General features: G+C 37.8%; 1 protein-coding gene across 2 annotated transcripts; it reads right to left on the bottom strand.

The window, feature by feature from the left end:
• Positions 1–883: 883 nt before the first annotated feature.
• On the bottom strand, positions 884–19,805 carry LOC118824939 (kinesin-like protein KIF2A). Of its 2 annotated transcripts, none has more exons than XM_036595417.1 (21): positions 19,636–19,805; positions 15,491–15,585; positions 14,869–14,997; positions 14,571–14,625; positions 13,754–13,858; positions 11,885–11,985; positions 10,825–10,920; positions 9,526–9,580; positions 9,247–9,409; positions 9,074–9,164; positions 8,887–8,950; positions 8,701–8,792; positions 8,401–8,543; positions 6,702–6,906; positions 6,495–6,605; positions 5,106–5,173; positions 3,707–3,820; positions 3,112–3,259; positions 1,980–2,081; positions 1,544–1,679; positions 884–1,209 (listed from the first exon to the last, which is right to left on the bottom strand). In XM_036595417.1, the coding sequence occupies exons 1-21, from the start codon at positions 19,694–19,696 to the stop codon at positions 1,124–1,126; spliced, it is 2,220 nt and encodes a 739-aa protein (XP_036451310.1). In that variant the 5' UTR covers positions 19,697–19,805; the 3' UTR covers positions 884–1,123. The 2 variants fall into 2 exon arrangements, with proteins under 2 accessions (XP_036451310.1, XP_036451311.1); XM_036595418.1 differs by having other exon boundaries at positions 3,737–3,820.
• Positions 19,806–22,628: the final 2,823 nt, after the last annotated feature.

The following is a 22,628-nucleotide window of genomic DNA, read 5'->3' as shown; positions in this document are numbered from 1 at the left end:
TTGAAAGGTAAAAAGTACCCAAAGTACCCATTTTTTTTAGATTTACCACCATTTTACCATCATCAACATTAAATATAAAACTCAGTAGACACATGTAGGCTCGCGGCTTATTTTGGAAAGCAAATAAAATGTCTATGTTTGTGTTGTAGACATTATGACTCACTGGTTCCTATCAGCACCACTGTGAAGAAATCTGTGTCAGTAAATTTCTCTGCAATGAACCATTTCACATCAAACCACCGACGAATGAGTTTACATCCCAGTGACTGAAATATGCAGAAATCAGTGGAATTTCACTTTACGTTATCCAGCTCACTGAAACTCCTGCTTTATGAAAATACTCCCAAGACTGTAATTAAGAATCACTACCTTAAGCAATTACCCCTCAACCTGGATATTAAAGCTTCAAGCTAATGCCTACCTTTCCTGCCATTCCTCACATGTTGCTGAGAACCTGCTAGTGCTATTGAGGCCACTGTAACAGAGTAAGAAGCAAAGGTTTTTTTTAAAACAAGTGGAATTTAGTGCCGATTTCTCTTGTAAATTTAAGACTAGAGAGTTTGTAAATGTAAAACGTTTAGTATTGAATGTTCCTCAATGCAAACATGCAGTTTATGCTGTATTTTTCAGTGTTTCTGAAGGCCATTCTCCACCGAGAGCTGTATCCAGCTATATCAAATGCCACTGTCATGTAAATCGAGGAGTCAGTATATATTTCAAGAGCAGCCGTATCTAATGAAACGTTATATTTACAGGCTCAATGGGTCAGGTCTAGGAGAATGCATAAGTACAATCATGGCTGGTATATGCATGCATTAATTCAAAAATTCTCTTTACTAATACCCTTATGGCCCTTTAAATTGTAGAGTATTATAAAAGTAATTTTAGTGTGAACCGAAATTAATTCTAATACTATACAATTAGGCTTCAAAATGTGCTTATTAACCCTCCTGGAAATGAAAAAGAATTGACACAACACCAATTGTAAAGTTACTCATGGAGATGGAGTTGAGGGTGAAGCTAAAAAACTGTAGATTTCTCTTGTAGCGGCTGGATGTTGAAGCAGTACTGAGGGAACAGTGTTGAGAGGTTAGAGGGCATCAAGGAGGATTGGGGGGGAGCTTTAGAGGGCTCGTGGCCGCTTGGGGTTGATCTGCTTACTTGCTTGTTCCTCCTCCTGAAGAGCAGATCTGAATGCCTTCACTTTATCTGTTTCAAAAGGGAAAAAGACATTTTCCAGAGATCAAATGAACAAATATGGTGCAGATATGCAGTTTCATGGGCCTCCTAAAAATACTCAATCGAGTGGCTGTTTTTGTTCAATTTAATGAATGTCATCAACTATGAGGCTGTTCAGTTTATATTAAAAATAAATTATAAGAGAAATAAGGGACATTCCTCTTGCACCGTCCTCAATTTTGGCTCGCTTTTAAGTCCTGCTTTATGATCTAGTGCTGCAAGACGATTTAAGGGGGTTCAAAAAATGCAATTCAGACAGAAACACAAGCACAAAAACATGAAATTCAATTCAATGTTCAGTTACCTCTAAGCTCCGTTAAAACATCAATCTTTTGATCCAAAATTTGCTCGAGCTGTGTTGCGTACGAATCCACATCGTAGTCCACCTCCTCGGTCATCTCTATAAGAACTTTCTCATCTTCAAGCCAGCGTATAGACTCCTGCAGTGGAATAATAAAACAAAGGACATGCATAGTCAACCATATCAAACAATACATTTTAAAAATATAACTTGCAACTTTTTCAGTGTGGAGTTTTCAATTTGTGAGCCTTGTTTTGGAGACTAGCACAAGCCATCAGAGCATCCACATGAAATAACAAAATGAATTAAGCTGATTTAAAGAAAGTGGAGCTACGTACAATACTTCACACGTTCACTCTTAGCTGGTGCCATGTGTTAAATGTGAAGAAAAATTCTATGAATGAAGATACAGAGGATCATGCTAATGTTAACACTGTACCTGAAACACAGCTCTGTGGTCTTCCAGAACCTGCTCCTCCATCTCCACCAGCTGAGATACAGCTTCATGGAAGGTAAAGAGCTGAGGCGAAACCTCCTCCTCCTACACACACACACACACACACACACACACACACACACACACACACACACACACACACCACAAAAGACTTATTTACACAAACTTACTTTTAGTATTCAATCTACACAAATACACATCTGTTTGTATATATTAACTACAATTTCCCAGAGTCGTACTGTACTTTAATGGTTTTAATATTTTTTTTTCTATTGTGTGAATATTTATAGCACAATAAATCAAGAAAATTAAAATAATGAAAACTACACTTATATGTAGTTATGCCTTAAAAGTACTTAAAATCTCTGCCCTGTCGCACTTTGTAGACCATGCTGATGAAGTCTCGATGATCTTATTTCAAGGGTGTAATGATTTCAATACGGTATTGAAAAATGTGAAAAAAATGAACAGTGTACTGAAAATAAAACATTTGGTCTCGTACATGGCTCTCTTATTTATAGTTTTTCAACAAAACCATCATCAATGATCAAAACTAGGCATCTGAGTGGACCTATTAGTGGTAGCTTAAGTTTTACATGCACCCAAGTTCAAATGATTCACACTGACAAATTCTAAGAGTTGCAGTTTGGGTTTTGGGGCCTGTTATGCTGGAGGGCAGCAGTGAACAAGTTCTGCCTATGAACTTCTACTTCTCAGCCAAACCAATTTATATAGTGGACTTTTAACACATAAAACACTGAAAATCAATTTGTATTTGTAAATGTGTACCTTTATTTTTATTTTGTTTTAAAGCTATACTGCAGTCTCATCTACTTACTGATCTTTCTGACGGTCACTCAAGTTTTCAATCTATTAACTCTATCCTTATTTTCAGAGTTCAGAGTTTGAGGTAAAATGATGACCACTTATTTCTTGCAATGACTTCGGGCTCCCTCCTTAATATTTATTTCAAGTTGGCATCAATGTTTAGTACGATTCCAGTATATATCACTATATTTACAGCTATAGTGTTCACCACAGTATGCTGGGGGACAGGACAACAGATGTATTTAAAAGGAAATGTTCAGCATGTCCTGGCAAACATTTCTCTTACATTCTGTTCACAGAGCAGTTTGAGGTCATCTCTCTGAGGAGAGCTTCCCACTCCCCATTGCGCCTCCAATACATCTAGCTGAGTCATTTGGTGGCCTCCTGTCCGGCCCTCCATCACCGCACTGGGGTCAACGGTCAGCTCCTTCACCCTTCACACACAGAGAGATAGAAACTCAACTTCTCATCATCACTGCAAAGGAACAAGGTGTTAATAACATGACTCATCACTGTAGGCTCTTCATTCACACAGTGTATGTTTGAATGAATTCAGTTAGCTTATAAGGCACAAGCATGGGGACACAGACCTTGAATCTACCAAACAATAAATGATTAAAACATGCTGAAATGTGGTTATGCAAAACTGCAATACTGACTGGTGAGAGAGCAAAGGAAAAAAAACAATAATAATCACCAAAAACAAAACAAAAAAAAAAATTACAAAAAACAAAAAAAAATGTTGCACAAAAAAGGTGCACAAAAGCATTTCCATACTGAAATGAGAGCAACTCATCAATACAGTCAATGTTAACAGAAAGACAGAACAGAGGAGTGGAGGCATGTTTAAGGAAGCGTGCATGAGGTGGAAAAAGGGAGACCTGCTGGGTGAGGAAGCAAAGTCATCGTACTCGTAGGTGGGAGAAAGTTCGGAGCGGCCACTGCCCCCCTGAGAGAAGGGGATGTCTGAGGGGCTTATCCCAAACTCCTTCACCCTGACATGGTCAGCACACACAGCCGGTGGGACAGAGAAAGGAGCCCGTGAGCAGAAGTACAGAAGTACAGTCCTCACCATTAACATGGCACAGTCAAAGGTGTACAGGACACAAAGCTGGAATGGATCTTTAATTCCTAATTCCACACCCATTTAAAGGGGGATTTTGCTAAATTTCTGCACAATTCAATTGCTGAGACGTAAACAAAATGATTTAGAGTAGTATGACTAGACATGCGCCACTGTAGAGAAACCTGCCAACTCAGATTTCTTTACAGTGGTGGTGATAGGAGCCAGGGGTCGATATGACTACAATGCAAATATAGCCATTTTATTTACTATCCAAAATGACCAGTGAACCAACACATGTCTTCTGAGTTTTAATATGTAATGATGATAATGGTAAAGTTTTCTCTGGGTCCTATTTTGCCTCCCAATGGCCTGCATGCACCCCTGTGCCATGAATGTATTTTCCAAAAAAGGTTTAAGGCCAAAACCTGATCTCAAAACTATAATAAAACAAGGCCTTATGCAGGCAATGTATGTGTAATGTATTAATGTAATAACTTTATTTGCGGTAGCTTTTATAGACATTAAATGCTTTGGACGTCTGGCTCCTATCACCAATGTGAACAATTCTGACTTGGCAAGTTTCTGTAGAATTAACTATTTTGCATCAATCCACTCTGAATGCCTTTGTTTACGTTGATTTATTTATGAACAAATTAAATGGTCCAGTCAAAAACTAATTAGCAGTTAGTCATCCACCATGTATAAAATATGTTCCATTACTGTTTACTGTACTCCAACCAAAATTGTTTAGAATATCATGTACTGCATGATGACATACTATGTACCCAGGGAGAAAATAGTTGTTACAAGATGAAAACACAAACTCTGAATTCTCAAATAGCACAAATAAAGACAACACATTCTCTTGTACTGGGGAAATTAACTGCAGCCAAGAAATCCCTAAATATTTACATACAATCAAGAATTCTTAAACCCTCTCAAATTCAGTTTATGAAGTCCCATAAAAGTAAGTTCTAATGCTTACACTAAGTGTGACTACTAAACTGTGTCTGGATGGGGAGCCAAGCTGAGATCTGCACTCTCACCCAAAAAACATATACTCCAATTTTACTGGGCCTAGCAATCAGACTCATTACTAAATAGGTTCAGGGTTTAGAATCGATTTGCACACACAGAAGCCTTAAAAAGGACTGTGTACTTAAAGGTAAGATCAGCTCTGGATAGATTTCAGTAGGCATTAACAGGCCACATACCTGTTGGCATATCTCAACGTATTCAATGTGTTCTCACAGGAAGCCATGCCAGGAGAGATAGTAGCAATCTGTAGACAGGACAGAATCGCATTATTAATGATTATCTGAAAATCATTAGGTCATTAGCCATTCCTGTAACTTAGGGCTAATGCTGGGAACCGCATTAGACTAATATTGATCCCAATGCATGAAATGCTGCATTTCAATAACGACAAGCTGAACAGGATCACTTAAAAGGTTTCCTCATGTGGGAGAGCTTCCTTCTCAGAAGCCTTTCTATTTTAGTTAATGAAGTGCAACGGCAAAGTCCACATTAATGAAGTTGGGCTTTGAGCATTATCTGATTTGGGTTGGAGACATCACAAAGATCTGTCTCTTCAGCCCTTCACCCCTTTACTCAATATTAGAATCGTCCTTGTTACAAAGGACGCCATTTGGCACCTGCTGAAGGAATATTTAAACGTTAACCAAAGACTAGGGATGTGCACTCACATATCTGAATATATACATTTGAGTTAATGAGCAATATTCATACTTCTTGAAGTAGAAGTGCTAATCTAGGATCTGTGCTGTGAGTAAAGTTTTCCCTGATACAATACTGTTTGATGTGCCAATATTTTCCCCCAGTACACTCAGTGGCCACTTTCTAAAACACAATTCTAAAACTGGGTATGACCCCATTTTGTTCTCAGAACAACCTAAATTTGTTAGGCATGGGTTCAAAAAGGTGCTGTAAATGTTCCGTAGAGATTCTGGTCCATGATAACATGACAATCACGTAAATGCTGCAGATTGGTCAGCTGCACATTCATACAGTGAATCTCCCATTCTACCACATCCTGAAATTCTCTACTGGAATCTGAGCTGGTGACTGGAGAACTCACAGTCATGATTATGGAACCAGTCTGTGATGACAAAGTGCATTATCATGCTGGAAGTAGCCATTAGTAGATGGATAAATAGTGGCCCTAAAGAGATGCACAAGGTCAACAACAATACCCATATGGGCTGTTGCCCATATGAAAAACAATGCTCCACTGATATTAGGGGGCCGAATGTGTGCCAAGAAAGCACTACCCACACCTCTACACTACTATCACCATCAGCATAAACCGCTGTAGGTTGGGTTCATGAGCCTGTACCCCCTATAGCCTCAGATTCTTGTTCTTGGCTGATTACCACTGTTGTAAAGAGTGATTATGTGACTTACTGTAGCCTTTTGATAGCTTGAACAAATCTGACAATGAAAATTCTAGAGACTGAGGCTGAGGTGTTCCTACTAAACTAGCCAGGGAGCGTATTTTGGCAAATGTCAAGGTAAATGAAAATATGCATGTAATGCTGGTGTATTCAGCAAGACCAACCTAGAATGACAGAGAAATCTCTCACCATGCATGTTCTGGAGTTCTCTCCAATGAAGGAGTCTCGCAGAACTTGGGTAAGCTTACTAGCTCTGAAGGGAGTGTGAGGCTTATTGCGACCCAATGCTCTGATGCACTCCTGCCAAGGAGAAAGTTCACAGTGTTAGCACTCACACAGAATATCAAAAAGACAGAATATCAAGGTGACACTGTGTTTGTGTGCGGGTAGTCCAACCTTCAGAGCCAGTAAACTCTTATTGATCTCAGCCCCCTCGAGGCGAGTCTGGCGGTCAGCGCTGGACGTGTCTGCCCCTCTCTCGTTGCCCGCGAGGTCAATCAGGGAGAACTTGCCATGCATTTTGCCTCTCCTCCGTAGAATGATCTGGAACACTGCGTGGCTACGTGAGGAGTGAGCATTGGCTGAGGTCTGACCAGATGTTCTGCAGGAGAAATCAAAGAATTAAACAAAGAAGTCAGTAGGTAACAAAGGACCTAAAACAGTGGTTCTCAACTGCATGTGTAAGAACCCCCCAGTATCTAACAGAAAACTGGCATTTATTAAACATGGTTATGCTGAAACGGTTGACAATAAGTGGGAGTTTGCATAACAAGTACGTTTCATAACAGATCTACCTGGGATTACAGTTTTCTTTTTTATTTCTATTCCATTTATGTGCATGCAGGGATTACACACAAAATTACACATGCATTATTGATAATTAAGATCCCCTGGACCTGGAGAATTCCTGCACATATATTTTGTTAAACTGCCCTGCTCCAACACATATGACTTATCAGTTAAGCTCCTCCTGGTTTTAAGTATGTGTTTTAGACCAGAGAAAACACTAAAATGTGCAGCATAGGGGTGCGTCAAGAGCAGGATTGGGAAACTGAAAATAATAGTTTGTTTATCGATTTTTTATTTTTTTTTAAGTCAGCTTTACACAGTGAAACTTTCATGCAACTAGTTGCATGTTGTGAGGTTTCCATGTAACTTGATGGATACACGAACAAGCAAAAATTATATAAATTATATCATACCTTGCGTGTTGTGTATATATTTATTTATATAATTTCAATGCTTATTATTTTTGTATATATTTTTCATATTTCACCGTTCTTTTCTATATCAATATATCCATCTTTGATCTATCCATCTAGGGTTCTTTATTTGAGGTCTTTTTAATCTGTTAACTATTTGTTAATAGCTTAAATGTTAAGCTACTGAAAGTTAATGTTTAAGTAGCTATTATGGTTATAGCCTACTTGATTTCTCACTATAACTGTTCTAGAAGCACAGCTGCCTATTCTGTAATAATTTTCATCCTTCAGATCTAAAATGAATCTGAGCTCTGCATAAAATTAGGGGACATCAAGAGAGAATCATATTAACAGCAGGCTAAAAAAAAATTGGTGGCACAAGTAGCCATTTTAACAGCTGTCAGCCTTTGCTGACTAGAGCTCGTTACAGAAACATTACCTTTGAGAAACTCATATTTGTCATGGCTCAAGAAAAAAAACTACCAACCTTGAGACAGCCAGGTTGGGGGTCTCAATTTCATCCGCCTAATAAGCCATCTTCTGTTTTGTTTTCTTGTTCAATTATCAGGCAAAATCAATGTTGTTATTGGTGCTTTGACTGGCTGTTTTATGAACCTTGTGCTGCCAAGTTGAAATGGTTGCAACTGTTGCAGCTGACATGCAGTATGCTTCACATTATGCAACTTGAGCAATTCAGTGTTATGTAGGTTTCAAGCAACTACACTGTAACTCCAGCCTTAGCTTTACACTGCACCTACAAGGCTAATGAAGCCTAATGTAGCAACATTTGACTTGTAAGTTTAATGCAAAACTAAAGAAGCAAATAATGGAACAAGCAAACACTGACCTACTACATTTGGCACTATGTGAAAAATTATTATTATTTTTTTTACCTGCAGCTGTTTCCAACTTCTATGAGCTTAAGGACATCCTCAGTGCATTTGACCTCACGCTCCTGTAGTCCTACAACCTGCACCTGCTGCTTACCATCCTCCAGAACTCGCAGCTTCGCCTTTCTGTTGAGAAGGTCAAAAACCTGCATACATACATAGGGATAAGTCAAGTGTGCTTGATGTTTTACCTTTGCCAGTTCAGGTTTTGGTGATCTCCTTCAATCAACCCACATGTATGAATAATGCAATGATAAAATCTTATGAAATAATATTTGGAGGAAGTCTGAAGCGACTACTTGCCTTCCCACTGTAAATTTCAAAGAAGGTAGCATACACTTGGAGGTCTAACTTCTTATAGTTTGGTTTCTTCAGCATTAGAAAAACGTCTCGTGCTGTAAAGAAATACAGTTAGATTAAAGTAAGGGACAGCTTTTAATATGAGTAAAACATGATAAAAAAAAATGAGAGCCATAGGCCCCATACAACCTGCCAAAGCATAGATCCCTTTGGAGCAGTCCTGGTTTTTGCCTGAAAAATCCCCACCCATTGTCTGGAACAGAGAAAAGTGGATTAGAATGTTCGGCTTGGGTTAATGGTCCTTAGAGAAAATGTATTCTTTTCTGTTAAAGCCTCTGAAGTGCTTGTTGTTACTAAGTTTAACAATGAAGCTTACATGAGTTTTGCCGCTTCCCGTTTGTCCATAAGCAAAGCATGTAGCCATTCCTCTCTCAAATATGGTCTCTACAAGAGGCCGGGCCGTAAACCTGAAAGATCAAACAAAACTCTTGCAAAAAAAATGCCACGTCTTTTAGTCAGCTTTTTTGGGGGTAGAAAGAAAAGTCTGACCTGTAAACCATTTCGTTTGTGGTTGTATCATCAAAAGCATAATCAAAGCGAAATGTCTGGTTTTCTAGGTATCTTGTTAAGTCCACTTTTTGTTTGGGTTCATGGACCATGACCACGTCTTTACTAGGGATGGTAATGACATCCAAGTCCTTCATGGACAGTTCTGTAACAGAGGATTTACAATGGATTATTGGATCTTTTAAAAACAGTGGTCAGCACTTCATTCATGCGATAAAATCAAAATGCTTAATTGAGCAACTTTAAATTTTCAGGACTTACCTTTCTTGTTCAGTGGCCGTGCCCTCACACATACACATATTCTGTGCTCCTCAATCTGGAAAAAGGCACAAACATCAGTTACTTTACAAATAAACAAACAGTGCTTGGCAATTACAGCAATGGGAAACAAGTATTCAGATTCTTTTGTTTTTATTATTATGTTATTTATTTTCTTATTTTGTTATTAAATATACTTCCAGTACACATATCCAATTCAGATTTACAAGCATAATGTCTTTTGATGTTGTACTTACAAATATGAACTAAAAATTATGTAGTCAAAAGCAAAAGGTATTCAAACACAGTTTTATACAAGTTTTAGAAATTAATGCTGCAAAAACCTGTTATCATACCATTGGTTGGGAAGATTCCATGCAACAAATAGCAATCATGGTGAATGAGCGTTCTGTTTTCAAAGATGACACTGCAGTCTTTAAACATCCTTGTCAGTACAATTGGTTCAATAATATGCAATCCCATGAATCCTATTTAAAATTCAAGACTGATTTTGAATTGCAAGTCTATCAAAGGAACCCTTGTAACCTTGAGGAATGTAAGACAGTTTGCCAAGAATAATGTGCCAAAATCAAACCATAATGCTACAACAAGCTAATTTCTTCTTACTGCAGATATCACAAAGCCATAACTGTCAACAATCACTTTGTACCAAAGTACTAATGTTCTTTATTTGTGATGTCTGAAAACTTTTTTCCCTATCAATTTTTTTAAATGTGTCCTTACTTATGAATACTGTGGCACCACCATTGGACTTAAGGTTTGGGCCAATTAAGAGAGCTTAGCGGAGCACGTAGAGGACTCCCAAAAAGCCATGCACCTTACCGCAGCATGTATTTAGTTAAATTTAAGGTGTAAAATGTCGCTGCTTGTGTGTGAGAACATGTTGGCTGTATTTAATTGTGTACTTTTCAGCTTCATCAGTGTGTCTGAAGTGTTTACCCTGTTTGGATAGTGTTTTTGGTTGGTGACCTTCCTCCTTGCATAAATAGTTCCCCTCTCTGCTGTTTTAATAAAGAGCATTTTCCTGACGAGAAAATGGCACCGACACTACAATACATACTTTTTCATTCATACAAGTACAAAGTGTATGTGTAAATTTTATGTGTAAATCTAAAATGGATATATGCAATGGAACAACATTAAATAAAAACAACTGTCAGAATACATGTCCCCTCACTGCACATATTATTATTAGTAAACTAACTAAAATAAAAAGATTCATATTTCACACATGGTACTGTATATTGACACAAGTGTTTTGGGAAAGACCGAAATTTTTACCAGATCAGCAGTTGTCAGTGGCCTGTAGTCAAGACTTGCTCTGAAGTCCCGGATCATGCACATAATTTCATAATTAGGGGTTGTGGCATCGACATCCTGTATGGAAAATAAAACACATCACTTATGTTTTTTAAAAAAGCACTTTAAAGACCAAATTAGGAACAGACAAAACAGTGCCAAGGCCACTCCAAGATGAGTCATTAAGAATGTAGTACCACAGAGCATGGTGAACATGTAATACGTGCAACCTTTGTGTATTTCTGTCTCTGTTGCAGTACCCACAAAGAAAAACTTGCAGTGATTGCCAAAAAGGGGTCTAAAGGAAAGGTTCCCCACTAATAACAGAATTCTATTAGTCCAAACTGAAGCCTATATTTTTGCTCTCATTATAAGCCAAACAACTAAGCATGTTGAAGCTCTGCTTACAAAGCTTAACAGTGGACTTTCTATCAATCATATGTACTTTGGGTTTGAGTAGGCACAGTCAACTGGCAGACCACTGTCTAGATCCAGACCCAGCAAAGTGTTTCAGCAGACTGAACCACACAATTTGTAGCAAGGCCGATTAATGAACCTGTTCTGAAGACACATAAAAAAAAACCAAGAACATAAAATTCTCATTAAGAATAGCATTTATTTTTCTTTATTTTAACTGAATTTTATTTGTAATTAATAAAATGTATTTTCCCTTCTGTTGGTTATGTTTATTTTGCGTTCTGGGGACAAACACTTTCAAAAATATTTTAAAGTTTTTCAAAACTTAATATTTTACCAAACAGTTAATAGCCATTCAATTTAAAAATGCTCAATAGATTAATAAAATACATCCAAAATAAAACTATGTTCATCAAAGTATATTTGATGTCTTATTTTATTAGTTGCTTGAACCAATCATTAATAGTTAAACGTTAAAAACTGCTGTCATTCACTTATGTTAGTTTGTTTATCCAGACCTTTGTACACAATAAATTTAATGTAAGCGAATACTTCTTGTTTGGAGGATGATTGTGAACTTTTCCACTACATAGTAAGCAAACAGGCTGGTGCTCTCTTCCTGTACCTGCGCTCTCTTCTCCCTCAGTTCCTGTTGCTGCAGGCGCCTCCTCTCTCGCTTCTCCTGCAGTTTCTCCACCTCCTTCACACAGTTTGACTTCCTGCGAGCTGCATGCACATAACAACACATCACCTTCTTGGACATATGAAACAGAATATCAATGTCTCACGCAACAAAGACATTTTTAGGACATAAAGGCATTTTTAGGCTAAATGAAACTCACACATCAAATTGTGACGCATGAGGTACTGACCAGGGTCACTAGGAGGACTGCATGACGAACAATGGCGACAAGAGGGAACATCTCGGAGGTGTCTGGAAAACAACTCTAAATGCCTCTTTTGTTTTTCTCGATAGACACACTAGCATTGTTCAAACCTTTGACAGCTCTCCACTCCACTTTTGTTTTACAAGTCTTTTGTGAGATTGATATACTCTAACACTCAAGAGATCACAAACTCCTCTTCTCATAATAGCCTTAAACATGCCAAGAAAAAAAAAAAAGACTAAATCAGAAAACATAATGGCTGGCTATACATCTGGGTAACTGCAAAATGAAGTATCAAGTATCTGATTGGTTATCAATTAGTTATATTGTTTGGGGAGTTCTGTACATTTTGTATTTTGTTGACCTTTCACGTGAAAAGAAGTAAATACGACATTTGTATCAAAGTATTTTCTATAAATGTTAATCCTGTTGATTTTAGTTACTTCATATTTAATTACCGTAAATTAAAATACTAATCGTGGAAAGTGCCAAATTATCAACACTATACTAAGACGTTAGTCCAGATGCTGACTTCTGTGATGAGGTTGCTCTTCTATGCAAATCATGTTTGTGCAAATTCTCACCACCACTCCTGGGTCAGTTAAAGCTTGCCCGGGTTCTTTGTTTTGCCTTTCCTTGTATTGCACTGTACTGTACTTCTTAATAACATCTTGGACAGTGGAAATTGCAAGGTGGAAGCACTGATATTTTAAAAAACTGATTACATATGGTATTTGGCAGACGCTTGACGGTAGTAGTGTTTGGATTCTTGCTCAGTGGCTCTTACTGATACAGCATACGCTAGGGATCGGGGAGGTTCTATTCACTACACCAGTGCTCAATAACCCTAACCCTGGTTCTAACTACCATCTGCCACATTTGCTCCAACTAATTAACTTCTCCAGAAGTCCCTGATTGGCTGTATCAGATGCAACAGAGTTCAGGGTCAGAATATTAGATACAGGTTCACACTAAACTCTGTAAGAAAGCAGATCTCAGGACGAGGGATGGAGACCACTGCACTACACTATACCAATCATTTGATATCAGCCTAACAGGTTAATTAAGATCCATCACTTTCTATTTTTATGTTAATCAAATGTATAGTGACTGTGCATTAACATTAGCAGAAAAATAATTACTTTTGAATATTTACTTAAAATTACAATAAAATATGGCATGTGGCCAGGGGTGCCCAAACTTTTGTATTTGTACTAATTGTTTCATTTTCTTTCTCCTGTTTGTATTTTTTTGCAAACATTGCATGAAAAATGCATTGTACTATTTTAAAGCTTTTTTTGAAAAGCAGCACTACTGCAAGCAGTACTTACTTACAAACAAACTAAAAACTAAACATCATTAAAACTAAACATTATGTATAAGTACTAAGATGTTATCCAGTGTCATGATGTTATTTGTTCTCATATCACCCACACTTGGTTCTGTTGAGCTCTTTCATGTTATATTGTTGTTTGACCTGATCATTCTGTGTTGTATGCAAGTATGCAATGCAATGCAATGCTGTACTGTATACTAGGCACTCTTCTGCTGTGATGCTCAATGCTGTTCTGTGCTGTGTCATTCTGATATGAACTGTGCTGTTGTACCATTCTGCTGCTGTTGCAGGGTCTGGTGCTGGATGGGAGGAGGGGCTGGAGCGGCTGGAGCCTGTTCTGTCTGCTGGCTGGGCCTTGCTCTTGTAGTACCTACAACTAATCAAAGACACCAAGTGTTACAGAATTCAGAACAGTCTACAAAACAGAATCATGGTGCTTAAAACAATGCAATAATAAGTTGTTGCAATACACCATTACAATTACTTATTACTCAATCCAAATACCTTCTAATATCTATTATTATCTACTATTTACCTGTTAATTATTTTTATTTCCAATGAAAAGCCTAAGACAACCATTTGGATGCTCCTTAACTAAACACCCTCTGAGTCAAGTTCATTTATGCACAGTCATTAGTATCTAGACATCGAATCAGCTACTGTAGCCAAGACCACTTTGCAAATGTTCTACCCTGAGAAGCTTTTTTTCCCTCTAAGCTTACCTTATATATTTTTATAGGGTGTAACACCTTGGTTCTAAGTGAATCTGACTGTATGACCTTACTGTATTACATGCAATACCTAAGGGGTTTTAATACCTAAATGCCAACTTAAATATTCTAAGATCTTCTGTTCATTTCTGTTGATAAATAAACCTCAAAGGGAATGATTATTAAATGGTGGGTTTCCAAGAGTGTGTTTCAAAATCATTACAGTATAGTGTTTAGGAGAATTACAGTGACACCAAGTACAAACAATATGTTTCAGAATCGAAAAGTAAAGATAAATATTTGTTTTGGGTGCAAAGGCATGAGGATATCATGGTTTTAAACCATTCAGTGTGAACTAAACTGGCATATTTGGTTTACCTCTGTTATCCCTTGCTGGTGTTTCATTCTTAGGTGGCGCTATTGTCCGACGATTCTAGGCACAACAAATGAAAAAATCCAGCATTCAGGCACAATATAAGAAGTCCATTATGCATCAAAGCATGCAAAAATGAACAGTAGGAGAATTTATTCACTTAAATTAGTATATAAGTGTAAAATCCTGTCTTTGTGCTAAAGTTAATAAATTCCATAAAGTAGAATAAATTCCATTATAATAAGTTACATGCACATGTATTCAGATAACATCTTATTATGCAGTGCAAGCTTAGTAACAAACCTTATTGGTGGGGATCTTGTTAACTTTTACAGAACTTGACAAGGCAGGAGGAGGAGTTTCTGGACTTTGTGCAATCTCTTCCTCTGGTGCAAGATCTGGATTTAGTGCAAAAATGCTCTCCAAGTCAATCTGTATAGGCAAAACAAATAAAATGTCCAGAATGGTTATTCACCCACACTATGCTTGTTGGCACAGTAGATCCAGTAGAGTTGTTAAAAAGCTACTGGAAAACAAGACAGATATGGCAAAACATCAACATATCTCAATTTTACATTACACTGCATTGGCTTGCCAGTTTCCTTCTTTAAACTGAACTGAGGGACCAGGACATTATTTAAGACAAAGATACAAAAACTGTTTTGTGTCTCCTTATCCGACACATTAACTGAAATGAAGTAAAAGTGCCAGTGTAAAGCACCAAAAGAGGTAATAGTCAACTTGCAAGTTCAAAACCATACAGCTCTGGTGTCAACACACAAACCTGCAGCATAAATCATGACTTTTTGGCCAGTGAGACATTCATACTGTTATGATACTGCCGTCAACAGCACCTGTTGCAGCCCTCTTCTTCAGGGAAAAGAGATAAGGATTGAGGCAAAGGAGATGTAAACAAGGGCTCTACCTCTTTGCCTTTTGTGTCTCCATTTTCTATCCACTCCACAGTGACACTTTCATTGTCCTCATTAAGCGACGTGACCATGGCTTGGTGTATTCGCCCTGCAATGAAATCAGACAACAGAAATTTGGCTGGATATCTCAAGATAGACATGTCAACCAGAGTAAAATAACTACGTAAAAGTGTTCATTTTGTGGACAACCTGGTCTGAAATCTAAAAAACCTAACCTAAAAGGAAATGGAAACAAACTAGACTTGGCAATGCGTGTACCGTGAAAAGGGAACATAAGATGGTATGCTTTGAGATGTAAAACCAATATTACAAAGATCAAAAAGAATTATATGTCTGAGAAGTACTTGGAATTATCCCAATCACAACCAAAAATATACATATCAAAAGAAATGCACAGGAATGATCAACTAATGTTGATGTGTTGAGCCCTTCTGCTGATCCATCTTCTCTCAGCCAAACATAGGGTTGCAGTTGGAAAGGCTTTATTTGAACTGTACCTAAAATGTCAAGTGCAACATTACTGCAATGCCCATAGATATGTACAAGCATTAACTAATAAACCTGTAAATATGTAAATTTGTAGTTCAGCATTCACTTGTTACAAGTAACAATAATAAATCATACGTAAATGACACCAGGGGCTGCATAATTTATAATTTGTTGATTGGTATTAAAATACTAGTTTTACACTACACTTTTTAATGTGTGCTGTGAGAATCCTGACCAAAGGTTCACCAATGTGTTTTTAATATGTCATAGAATGTATGTCAATTAGAATATGTAGCAAAAGAATCACAATATGGCACTTTCTGTATATCATGCAGCCCTAGTATAAATATCCGTTAGCCACTGGCTATCAGTGCTGGCGCAAATGTTTTTTTTTTATTTTTTATCACATATATTAATGTATTAATTAAGCTGTGCTTAACCATACAGGCCGTACTATGCTACAAAAGATCCTGTTATATTTAACATCACCAGCTAGTCTATGCCATGGGTGGATACCGAAGCAATGGAAGCAGGTGCACACTACAGTGTTTGCTAGCTTAATGCTACCCCATGCAATTATGTCACTGCTGCCATCTGCATGACAGCCAGTTATTAAGCCATTTGTTGCATGTTTCCTCTGCAGAGGAAAAGTATTTGTGGTCTCAAAAACAGTAGGGAAAATAAGACCCATTCTGAAACTTAAGGCTATTGTTGGGTTCAACATTTTTTTTTAATATATATTAGCCCAACATTGGGTTGATGTCCCTGACACACTTATTTTCTTTCCTGTTCAAATGATGAGGCCAAATCTAATCAACAAATTTACTTAATGGCTATACTTTAACTAAGTTTAACATAATTTTTAACCACATGCTGGAATTTGTTACCCCAAAAACTTGTGATCTCATTGGATTATAGTGCTCTATTTAATTATAGTAAGTTGTACAAAATACATTTGACATAAATTTTATATGAAAATGTAAAGTTAAACCTTTTGGGTCTAAAAAAAGAAGCCCAACCAGGGGCAACCAAAGGGCAAAGTGGACATTAGTATTACATGCTATTTATAGCAATCGTGAGATAGAATTTGGCAACATTTTTGGCCGGGTGTTTGAATACAAGTTTTAAAGCTAGGCAGAGCTACATCCACACCTGACTGGTTTTGTCATGTGCAATAAACATAAGCAATTTAATACTGAATGCTGTTGATTTGTTTAAATCATTATTGGTCTGGTTTAGGCATCATTCTATACACACAAACCTCATGCAATTATGCAGTTATATTACATGGGTAATGTTCTTTTGGGACGTTTCTTCCCCCTTTTTCCCCCAATACATGTCCCTACATTCAAAAGGAAAACTAAATTTTCACTCATTCATTTCACAGAAAATGTTTGTCTAGTGACTTATTATGGGTGTACAGTTATACTGAGACAATCTACACTGGACGACTGATGGAAGTGCACAGAAATACTGAAACATCTATTTACCAATGCTCTGACACTGAGGCTCTACTAAGCTCCTACTGTAACCCACAGACATGTACATATTCTCATTATTTTGCACATACTTTCAATGCAGGAGCCTAATCCAAAAGTTATTGAAAACCATGTCTGTATTTTGACCATATTTTCTTGTACCTCTGGTACACATTTCTCAATGTTTCAACACTTAACTCTAAATACTGACAGAAAGTGGAAGAAATTAACATAAATGTCACATTGGAAGTATGTCAGTTTAAATAAACACAATTACAGGCACCTAGGATTAAAGTCCAGCCCATCGTATATGTGGCCCTTATCACTGAATAGGATTATTTCCTATGGTTCACTACACATGAAAATTCAGCCTGACATGGCTGGTCATAGAGCAGTCACAGAGAGAATAACCCAAGGCAAGTGTTCAGATGAGCTGGCAGCTGGCTAATGCAGAATGATCAGATTAGACTGCCAAAATAAAGTAACTAAAATGAGGTAGGATAACCGAGTGGATCTCAAGACACCTTTGAACTGTGAGGATTAATAACAGGCTGATGTAGATTGAGGCAGACTGTCACATTTAGGAACTTAAGAAAACACCAAGAGAATTACTTTTAGGAGAAGTACTGGAAGCTTCCCTGACCAAATCAACAACAGCTACAAATGAAAGACGTAAAATTTAAGGATGGGCACATGGGAATCGCAGGCTAATGACAATATTTCATATATTTCCACGTATAAGTCTACCAATGCTGATACAGTATGATATATGTATACGTCTACCAATGCCAATATATAAACAGCTATATCCGGATTAGCAATACAGAGAAATGTAATATGTATTTATTTATACAAGGTTACAAATACAAGAAAATGAACTGAATGTAGATATTTTAGCTCAGTCACCCAGCGTCATGTGAATGTTTGGCTCTTGTGGGGTACAATACATCATTAAATTATTGAATGCTGAAATATCTAATGATGAAATATAAGTTTAATGTAAACATCTGTATGCCAAAAATGTTTAAACAATCATCTTTTAACACACAGATACAGACACAGATATCATTGTGCATTCCCAAGTGGAATGCTATTTTCTCTGAGCCAAATGAAGGGTCATGGCTGAAAAGGCTTGGGGCAAATTTCAGCTAGGCCTAAAGACTGACCACTACAAGTTTATTTCTGCAATACTGATAAAGTATACAAGCATAAACCGGTAAATTTCTCTACTGGAAGTTGGACATGTCCAGGCTAAAAAGGAGAAAACATCTCATATAAGGAGTAACTTATAACCTTGGTCAAAGGTTTTCCAAAAGAAAAACTTTTTTCTCAGTATGTCTTACAATATGTTGAGTAAATGACGCCCATACTAGTGAACCAGTAAAAATGTTCATTATCTGCTAGCCATCGATGCTGCACAGACTATATTTTGTGCAGTTTACAAACAAAAACAACTATTATTTAGACGCTTGACCGCACAGGCTGTTCTGTGTTGCACATGTCCATTCCTGCATCTGCTACGAGCTGCATCACCCATACTGACGATGCTAAGGTTGGCTTCCTTTTCGCCAGCTTCTTGTTCGAATTTTCCCGTTCCACCTTAAATAGTGCAGCAGTTACATTCTGCTGCACTATTTAAGGTGGAACGTGAAAATTCGAACAAGATGCTGGCGTATAAGAAGCTGACTTAAGCTTCGTCCCATACTGGCACACCAGTCAGCTCATTCAAGGGCGGACACTGGAGGCAACACAGACACAACACGTTAGCTTTCACTAAAACTATAACCATTAAGTTAATTAACACCTTTAAAACGCATTCTTGTCCTTATTGCTATCCGCCCGTTAGACAGTTATTAAGCCATTTGTTTCAGACGATGGGCGTTTTCGGGGACTATGCTAACGGACTAGCACGATGCAGCAAAGACAGGTTGGCCGGCAAGTGCATTAAGACATGCGCAAAGCAAAGCACATGGGGATGCGAGCTATAATTAAGGTTTAGTTTCGTATCTTGTAGGTCACTTCGCTCGCATTAACGCCAGCGTGTCGTTTTATTTGCTAAATTTAGCTAGCTAGCGTGCTAAGCCCATCCACTGAGGCCGCAGTTACCGGGCAACAAAGCTGCTGGAGCTCCGAGCCGCATCCTCACTGCTGCACTCAGCGCTGACACTTACCGTCGCTTCGCTTGATTTCCACGTAAATGCCGATTAAAATCTTTCCGAATATACCCGCCATGCCTCATGTGGAAAAGGGACTATTTGTAACACTGGCTGTATTTGGGGGGGCTTAATGAGGGACTAAGTTGTTGGGCGCAGGCGGCGCAGGCAGCGCAGACCGGGCGGGAGGAGGAGGGAGTGCGCATGCGCCAAACAAGCTGGTCGCTCTGCACTCCGCTTGAGAAGAAAAAAATCACGTGAAAAACGACAAAATTTTCTCCTTTTTTGTATTATTTCAGCAGTTCTGACACGTTTGTATACACCGGGGCCTGGTAATTGTACCGCAAGACAACTTGATAGGACGTTAACCAAAATAGGTCAAATATACACGTTGTTTCTTTTGCTGCATTAAAGATACAATAGGTAACATTTTTACTGTTCCTGCTAGAAAAAACAGCACAAACCAGCATGTCTGGTCACCAGCAAGACCAGCATTTGTTGTGCTTCAAATGCTGGTGTGCTGGTCATCCAGCACTAGACTGGCAAACACCAGCTTAGACCAGCACGGAATACGATATATTTTTTAAGCAGTGCTGGTACAGAAAGTATTTGACTGATGTCACACCTGCTGAGTTGTTGAATTGTTGAAAGCATCCTGACAGATGAAATACAACCATGCTGCATCACATGGTTCATGGTTGTAGTGAGAATAGCAACAAAAACAAAAACAGTTTTTATAGTTATAGCGTCTTGGCTGACCAATGTCATGAGATGAAAGCAGCTGAAGAGCTGAGCCAGAAGAAGAAGAAATCTTTGGATCACGAGAATAAACAGGAAAAACTTAGAGCTATCTCCCTACATCTAAGGCCGTATTCGAGCTGGATTAGTTTTACCTAGGAGGTGCTGTAATTTGAGTGAAAGAGATTGGCACCTCCATTTTTTATTTTTTCCTTTTTTTGCAATCTGAAACAAGGCTACTGCTCAAAAGGAGCTTGATTCCTCAATCCTCCAGTTCAAGACTTCTGAAATCCACAACAATTTAGGGTATATTTCCTAAATTATGATTATACACCATAATTTGGATTTGCCGTTGATAACAGGCATCACCTCTCACAAAAATGAGATGTAAAGTTTCCTCCATCGTCCAGTGTCGCGTTTTGTTGTTTTTTGCGTTTTTTTTTGGCATATTTAACATTTAGCCACACAATGCTTTGTTACTGTTCAGTAGTGTGGCGCCTGTCGCATAATGCTGAGGTAAAGTCCACATGATGATGTTTTGATCTGGGTAATTTTGGGTAAATTACATAGATCCTTTATCCCACACAAATCAGCCAGTCAAATTACACAAAAATTATATTACTGGACCTCCTCTGCTAACACAAATCCAGCTCGAATAGGGCTAAAGTCTGCTCTCCTGGAGGATGACTTATGTAGTTTTGCCTTTGGGTTGAGAACAGTTCAGTATTGACAGTTGACATTGATTGATAACTAATGTGTGCAGTCTAACTATTTATGTCTAGCGCCTTTATGCTTTAGCTAGATAAAGAATGCAATTAATGGCAAAATGCTAGCCAGGCTCACCTAAGTTAATGTTAAGTCAACACTGATTAACCCCATCAAACTTGTATATGTCGCTATTATTCACTTTTGCAACCACAACAACGTTTGATGGTGCAATAGATGGTACAAGACAAAATATCACCCTATGACCCTTCTACAGATATAATTATTCTACAGATCTAATTTATTCTACAGAATAAATGCTGCAGTCTGTAGGCTGATGCAGTATTTACATGGTAATTATAGATGTCTGGAATGTTATTGCAAACAATAATCAGAAGTCAAAGATAACTTTTTGATTTAGCACATATCCGCATGTCTGATCAAACTGACTTTTTTTTGATATCTTGATATAGAAGCCATAGCTGGCATTGACTGCTCATACACATTATGCTGACGGAATGTCAACAATATGGCCGCACTTTATTAGGAACACCTGTACACCTACTCGTTCATGCAATTATCTAATTAGCCAGTCATGTGGCAGCAGTGCAGTGCGTAAAATCATGCAGTGTTTAAAGGAAAGAGGCAAAATAGTTTGAAACGGTTGGTTAGTCTGTATTGTGCTTGCACATAAGCTAGATTTTTAGTAGTGGGCAGTGTTTTTTGGTCAATTCTGAGATCTCCCCCATCTGTAAGCTGAAACAAGCTGTAAACAAGTCAGCATACAAAGAAGAACAGCACAATGTCTCAATCTCTTCTTAGGTACCACTTTTACAACAACAAAGTAAATAAGAAATCATTCCAAAATTATTGTACCTGATCTTGTACCCACTAGAGCTGCAGTTTCACCTTGTATTTAATGACTACAGTGATAAAAACATTGTTTACCGTCTGCATTGTCTGAAAACCTATCTTTTAGTGAGTCATTGTAACTATGCACATGGAGAGGTATATTGTTGATAGCAGTAGGCCATGAGGACAACTGATAGTATTTATTTACAGGGTTTGAATGTAACAGAATACAAGTATTCAAAGGATCTATTCAGAATATGGAAATTAAGTATATGTATTCCATCCAAGTTACATTTTTAAAGGCAGTATTCAAAATACAGTTACCTTCTACATTTTTAGAAGAATACTTTTAGAATACTTACCCATAAAATTTGAATATCTGTGAATATCCTTAAAAGAAACACCATCAATGCTTGTTTATACACTATTTTAAAATCAGCGCAAGATGTGTAAAGACTTACTCTAAAGAGGGACTTTTTTTTATAAACACTGTATAAATGACTTCTCTATAAACGCTGAAGTTCTGGCTAAAGCCTGAGTAGACTGATAAATCAATGTGATAAACTACTTATTCATCTCAGTTTCAACCAAACTCTTTTGAGAGATGATGGAACTGAATAGTCTCCTCAGTAGTGAACATGTTCACAAGTGATAAGCGTAGCATTGGTGTTGCACTTGTGCATGCATTTCGTTGTGAGTTCCATACATGCCTTTAA

The sequence above is a fragment of the Colossoma macropomum genome, unplaced genomic scaffold, assembly GCF_904425465.1.
Source record: "Colossoma macropomum unplaced genomic scaffold, Colossoma_macropomum, whole genome shotgun sequence".
In the NCBI taxonomy this organism is placed as follows: domain Eukaryota; kingdom Metazoa; phylum Chordata; class Actinopteri; order Characiformes; family Serrasalmidae; genus Colossoma; species Colossoma macropomum.
This window is presented reverse-complemented; position numbering and strand designations above follow the sequence as displayed.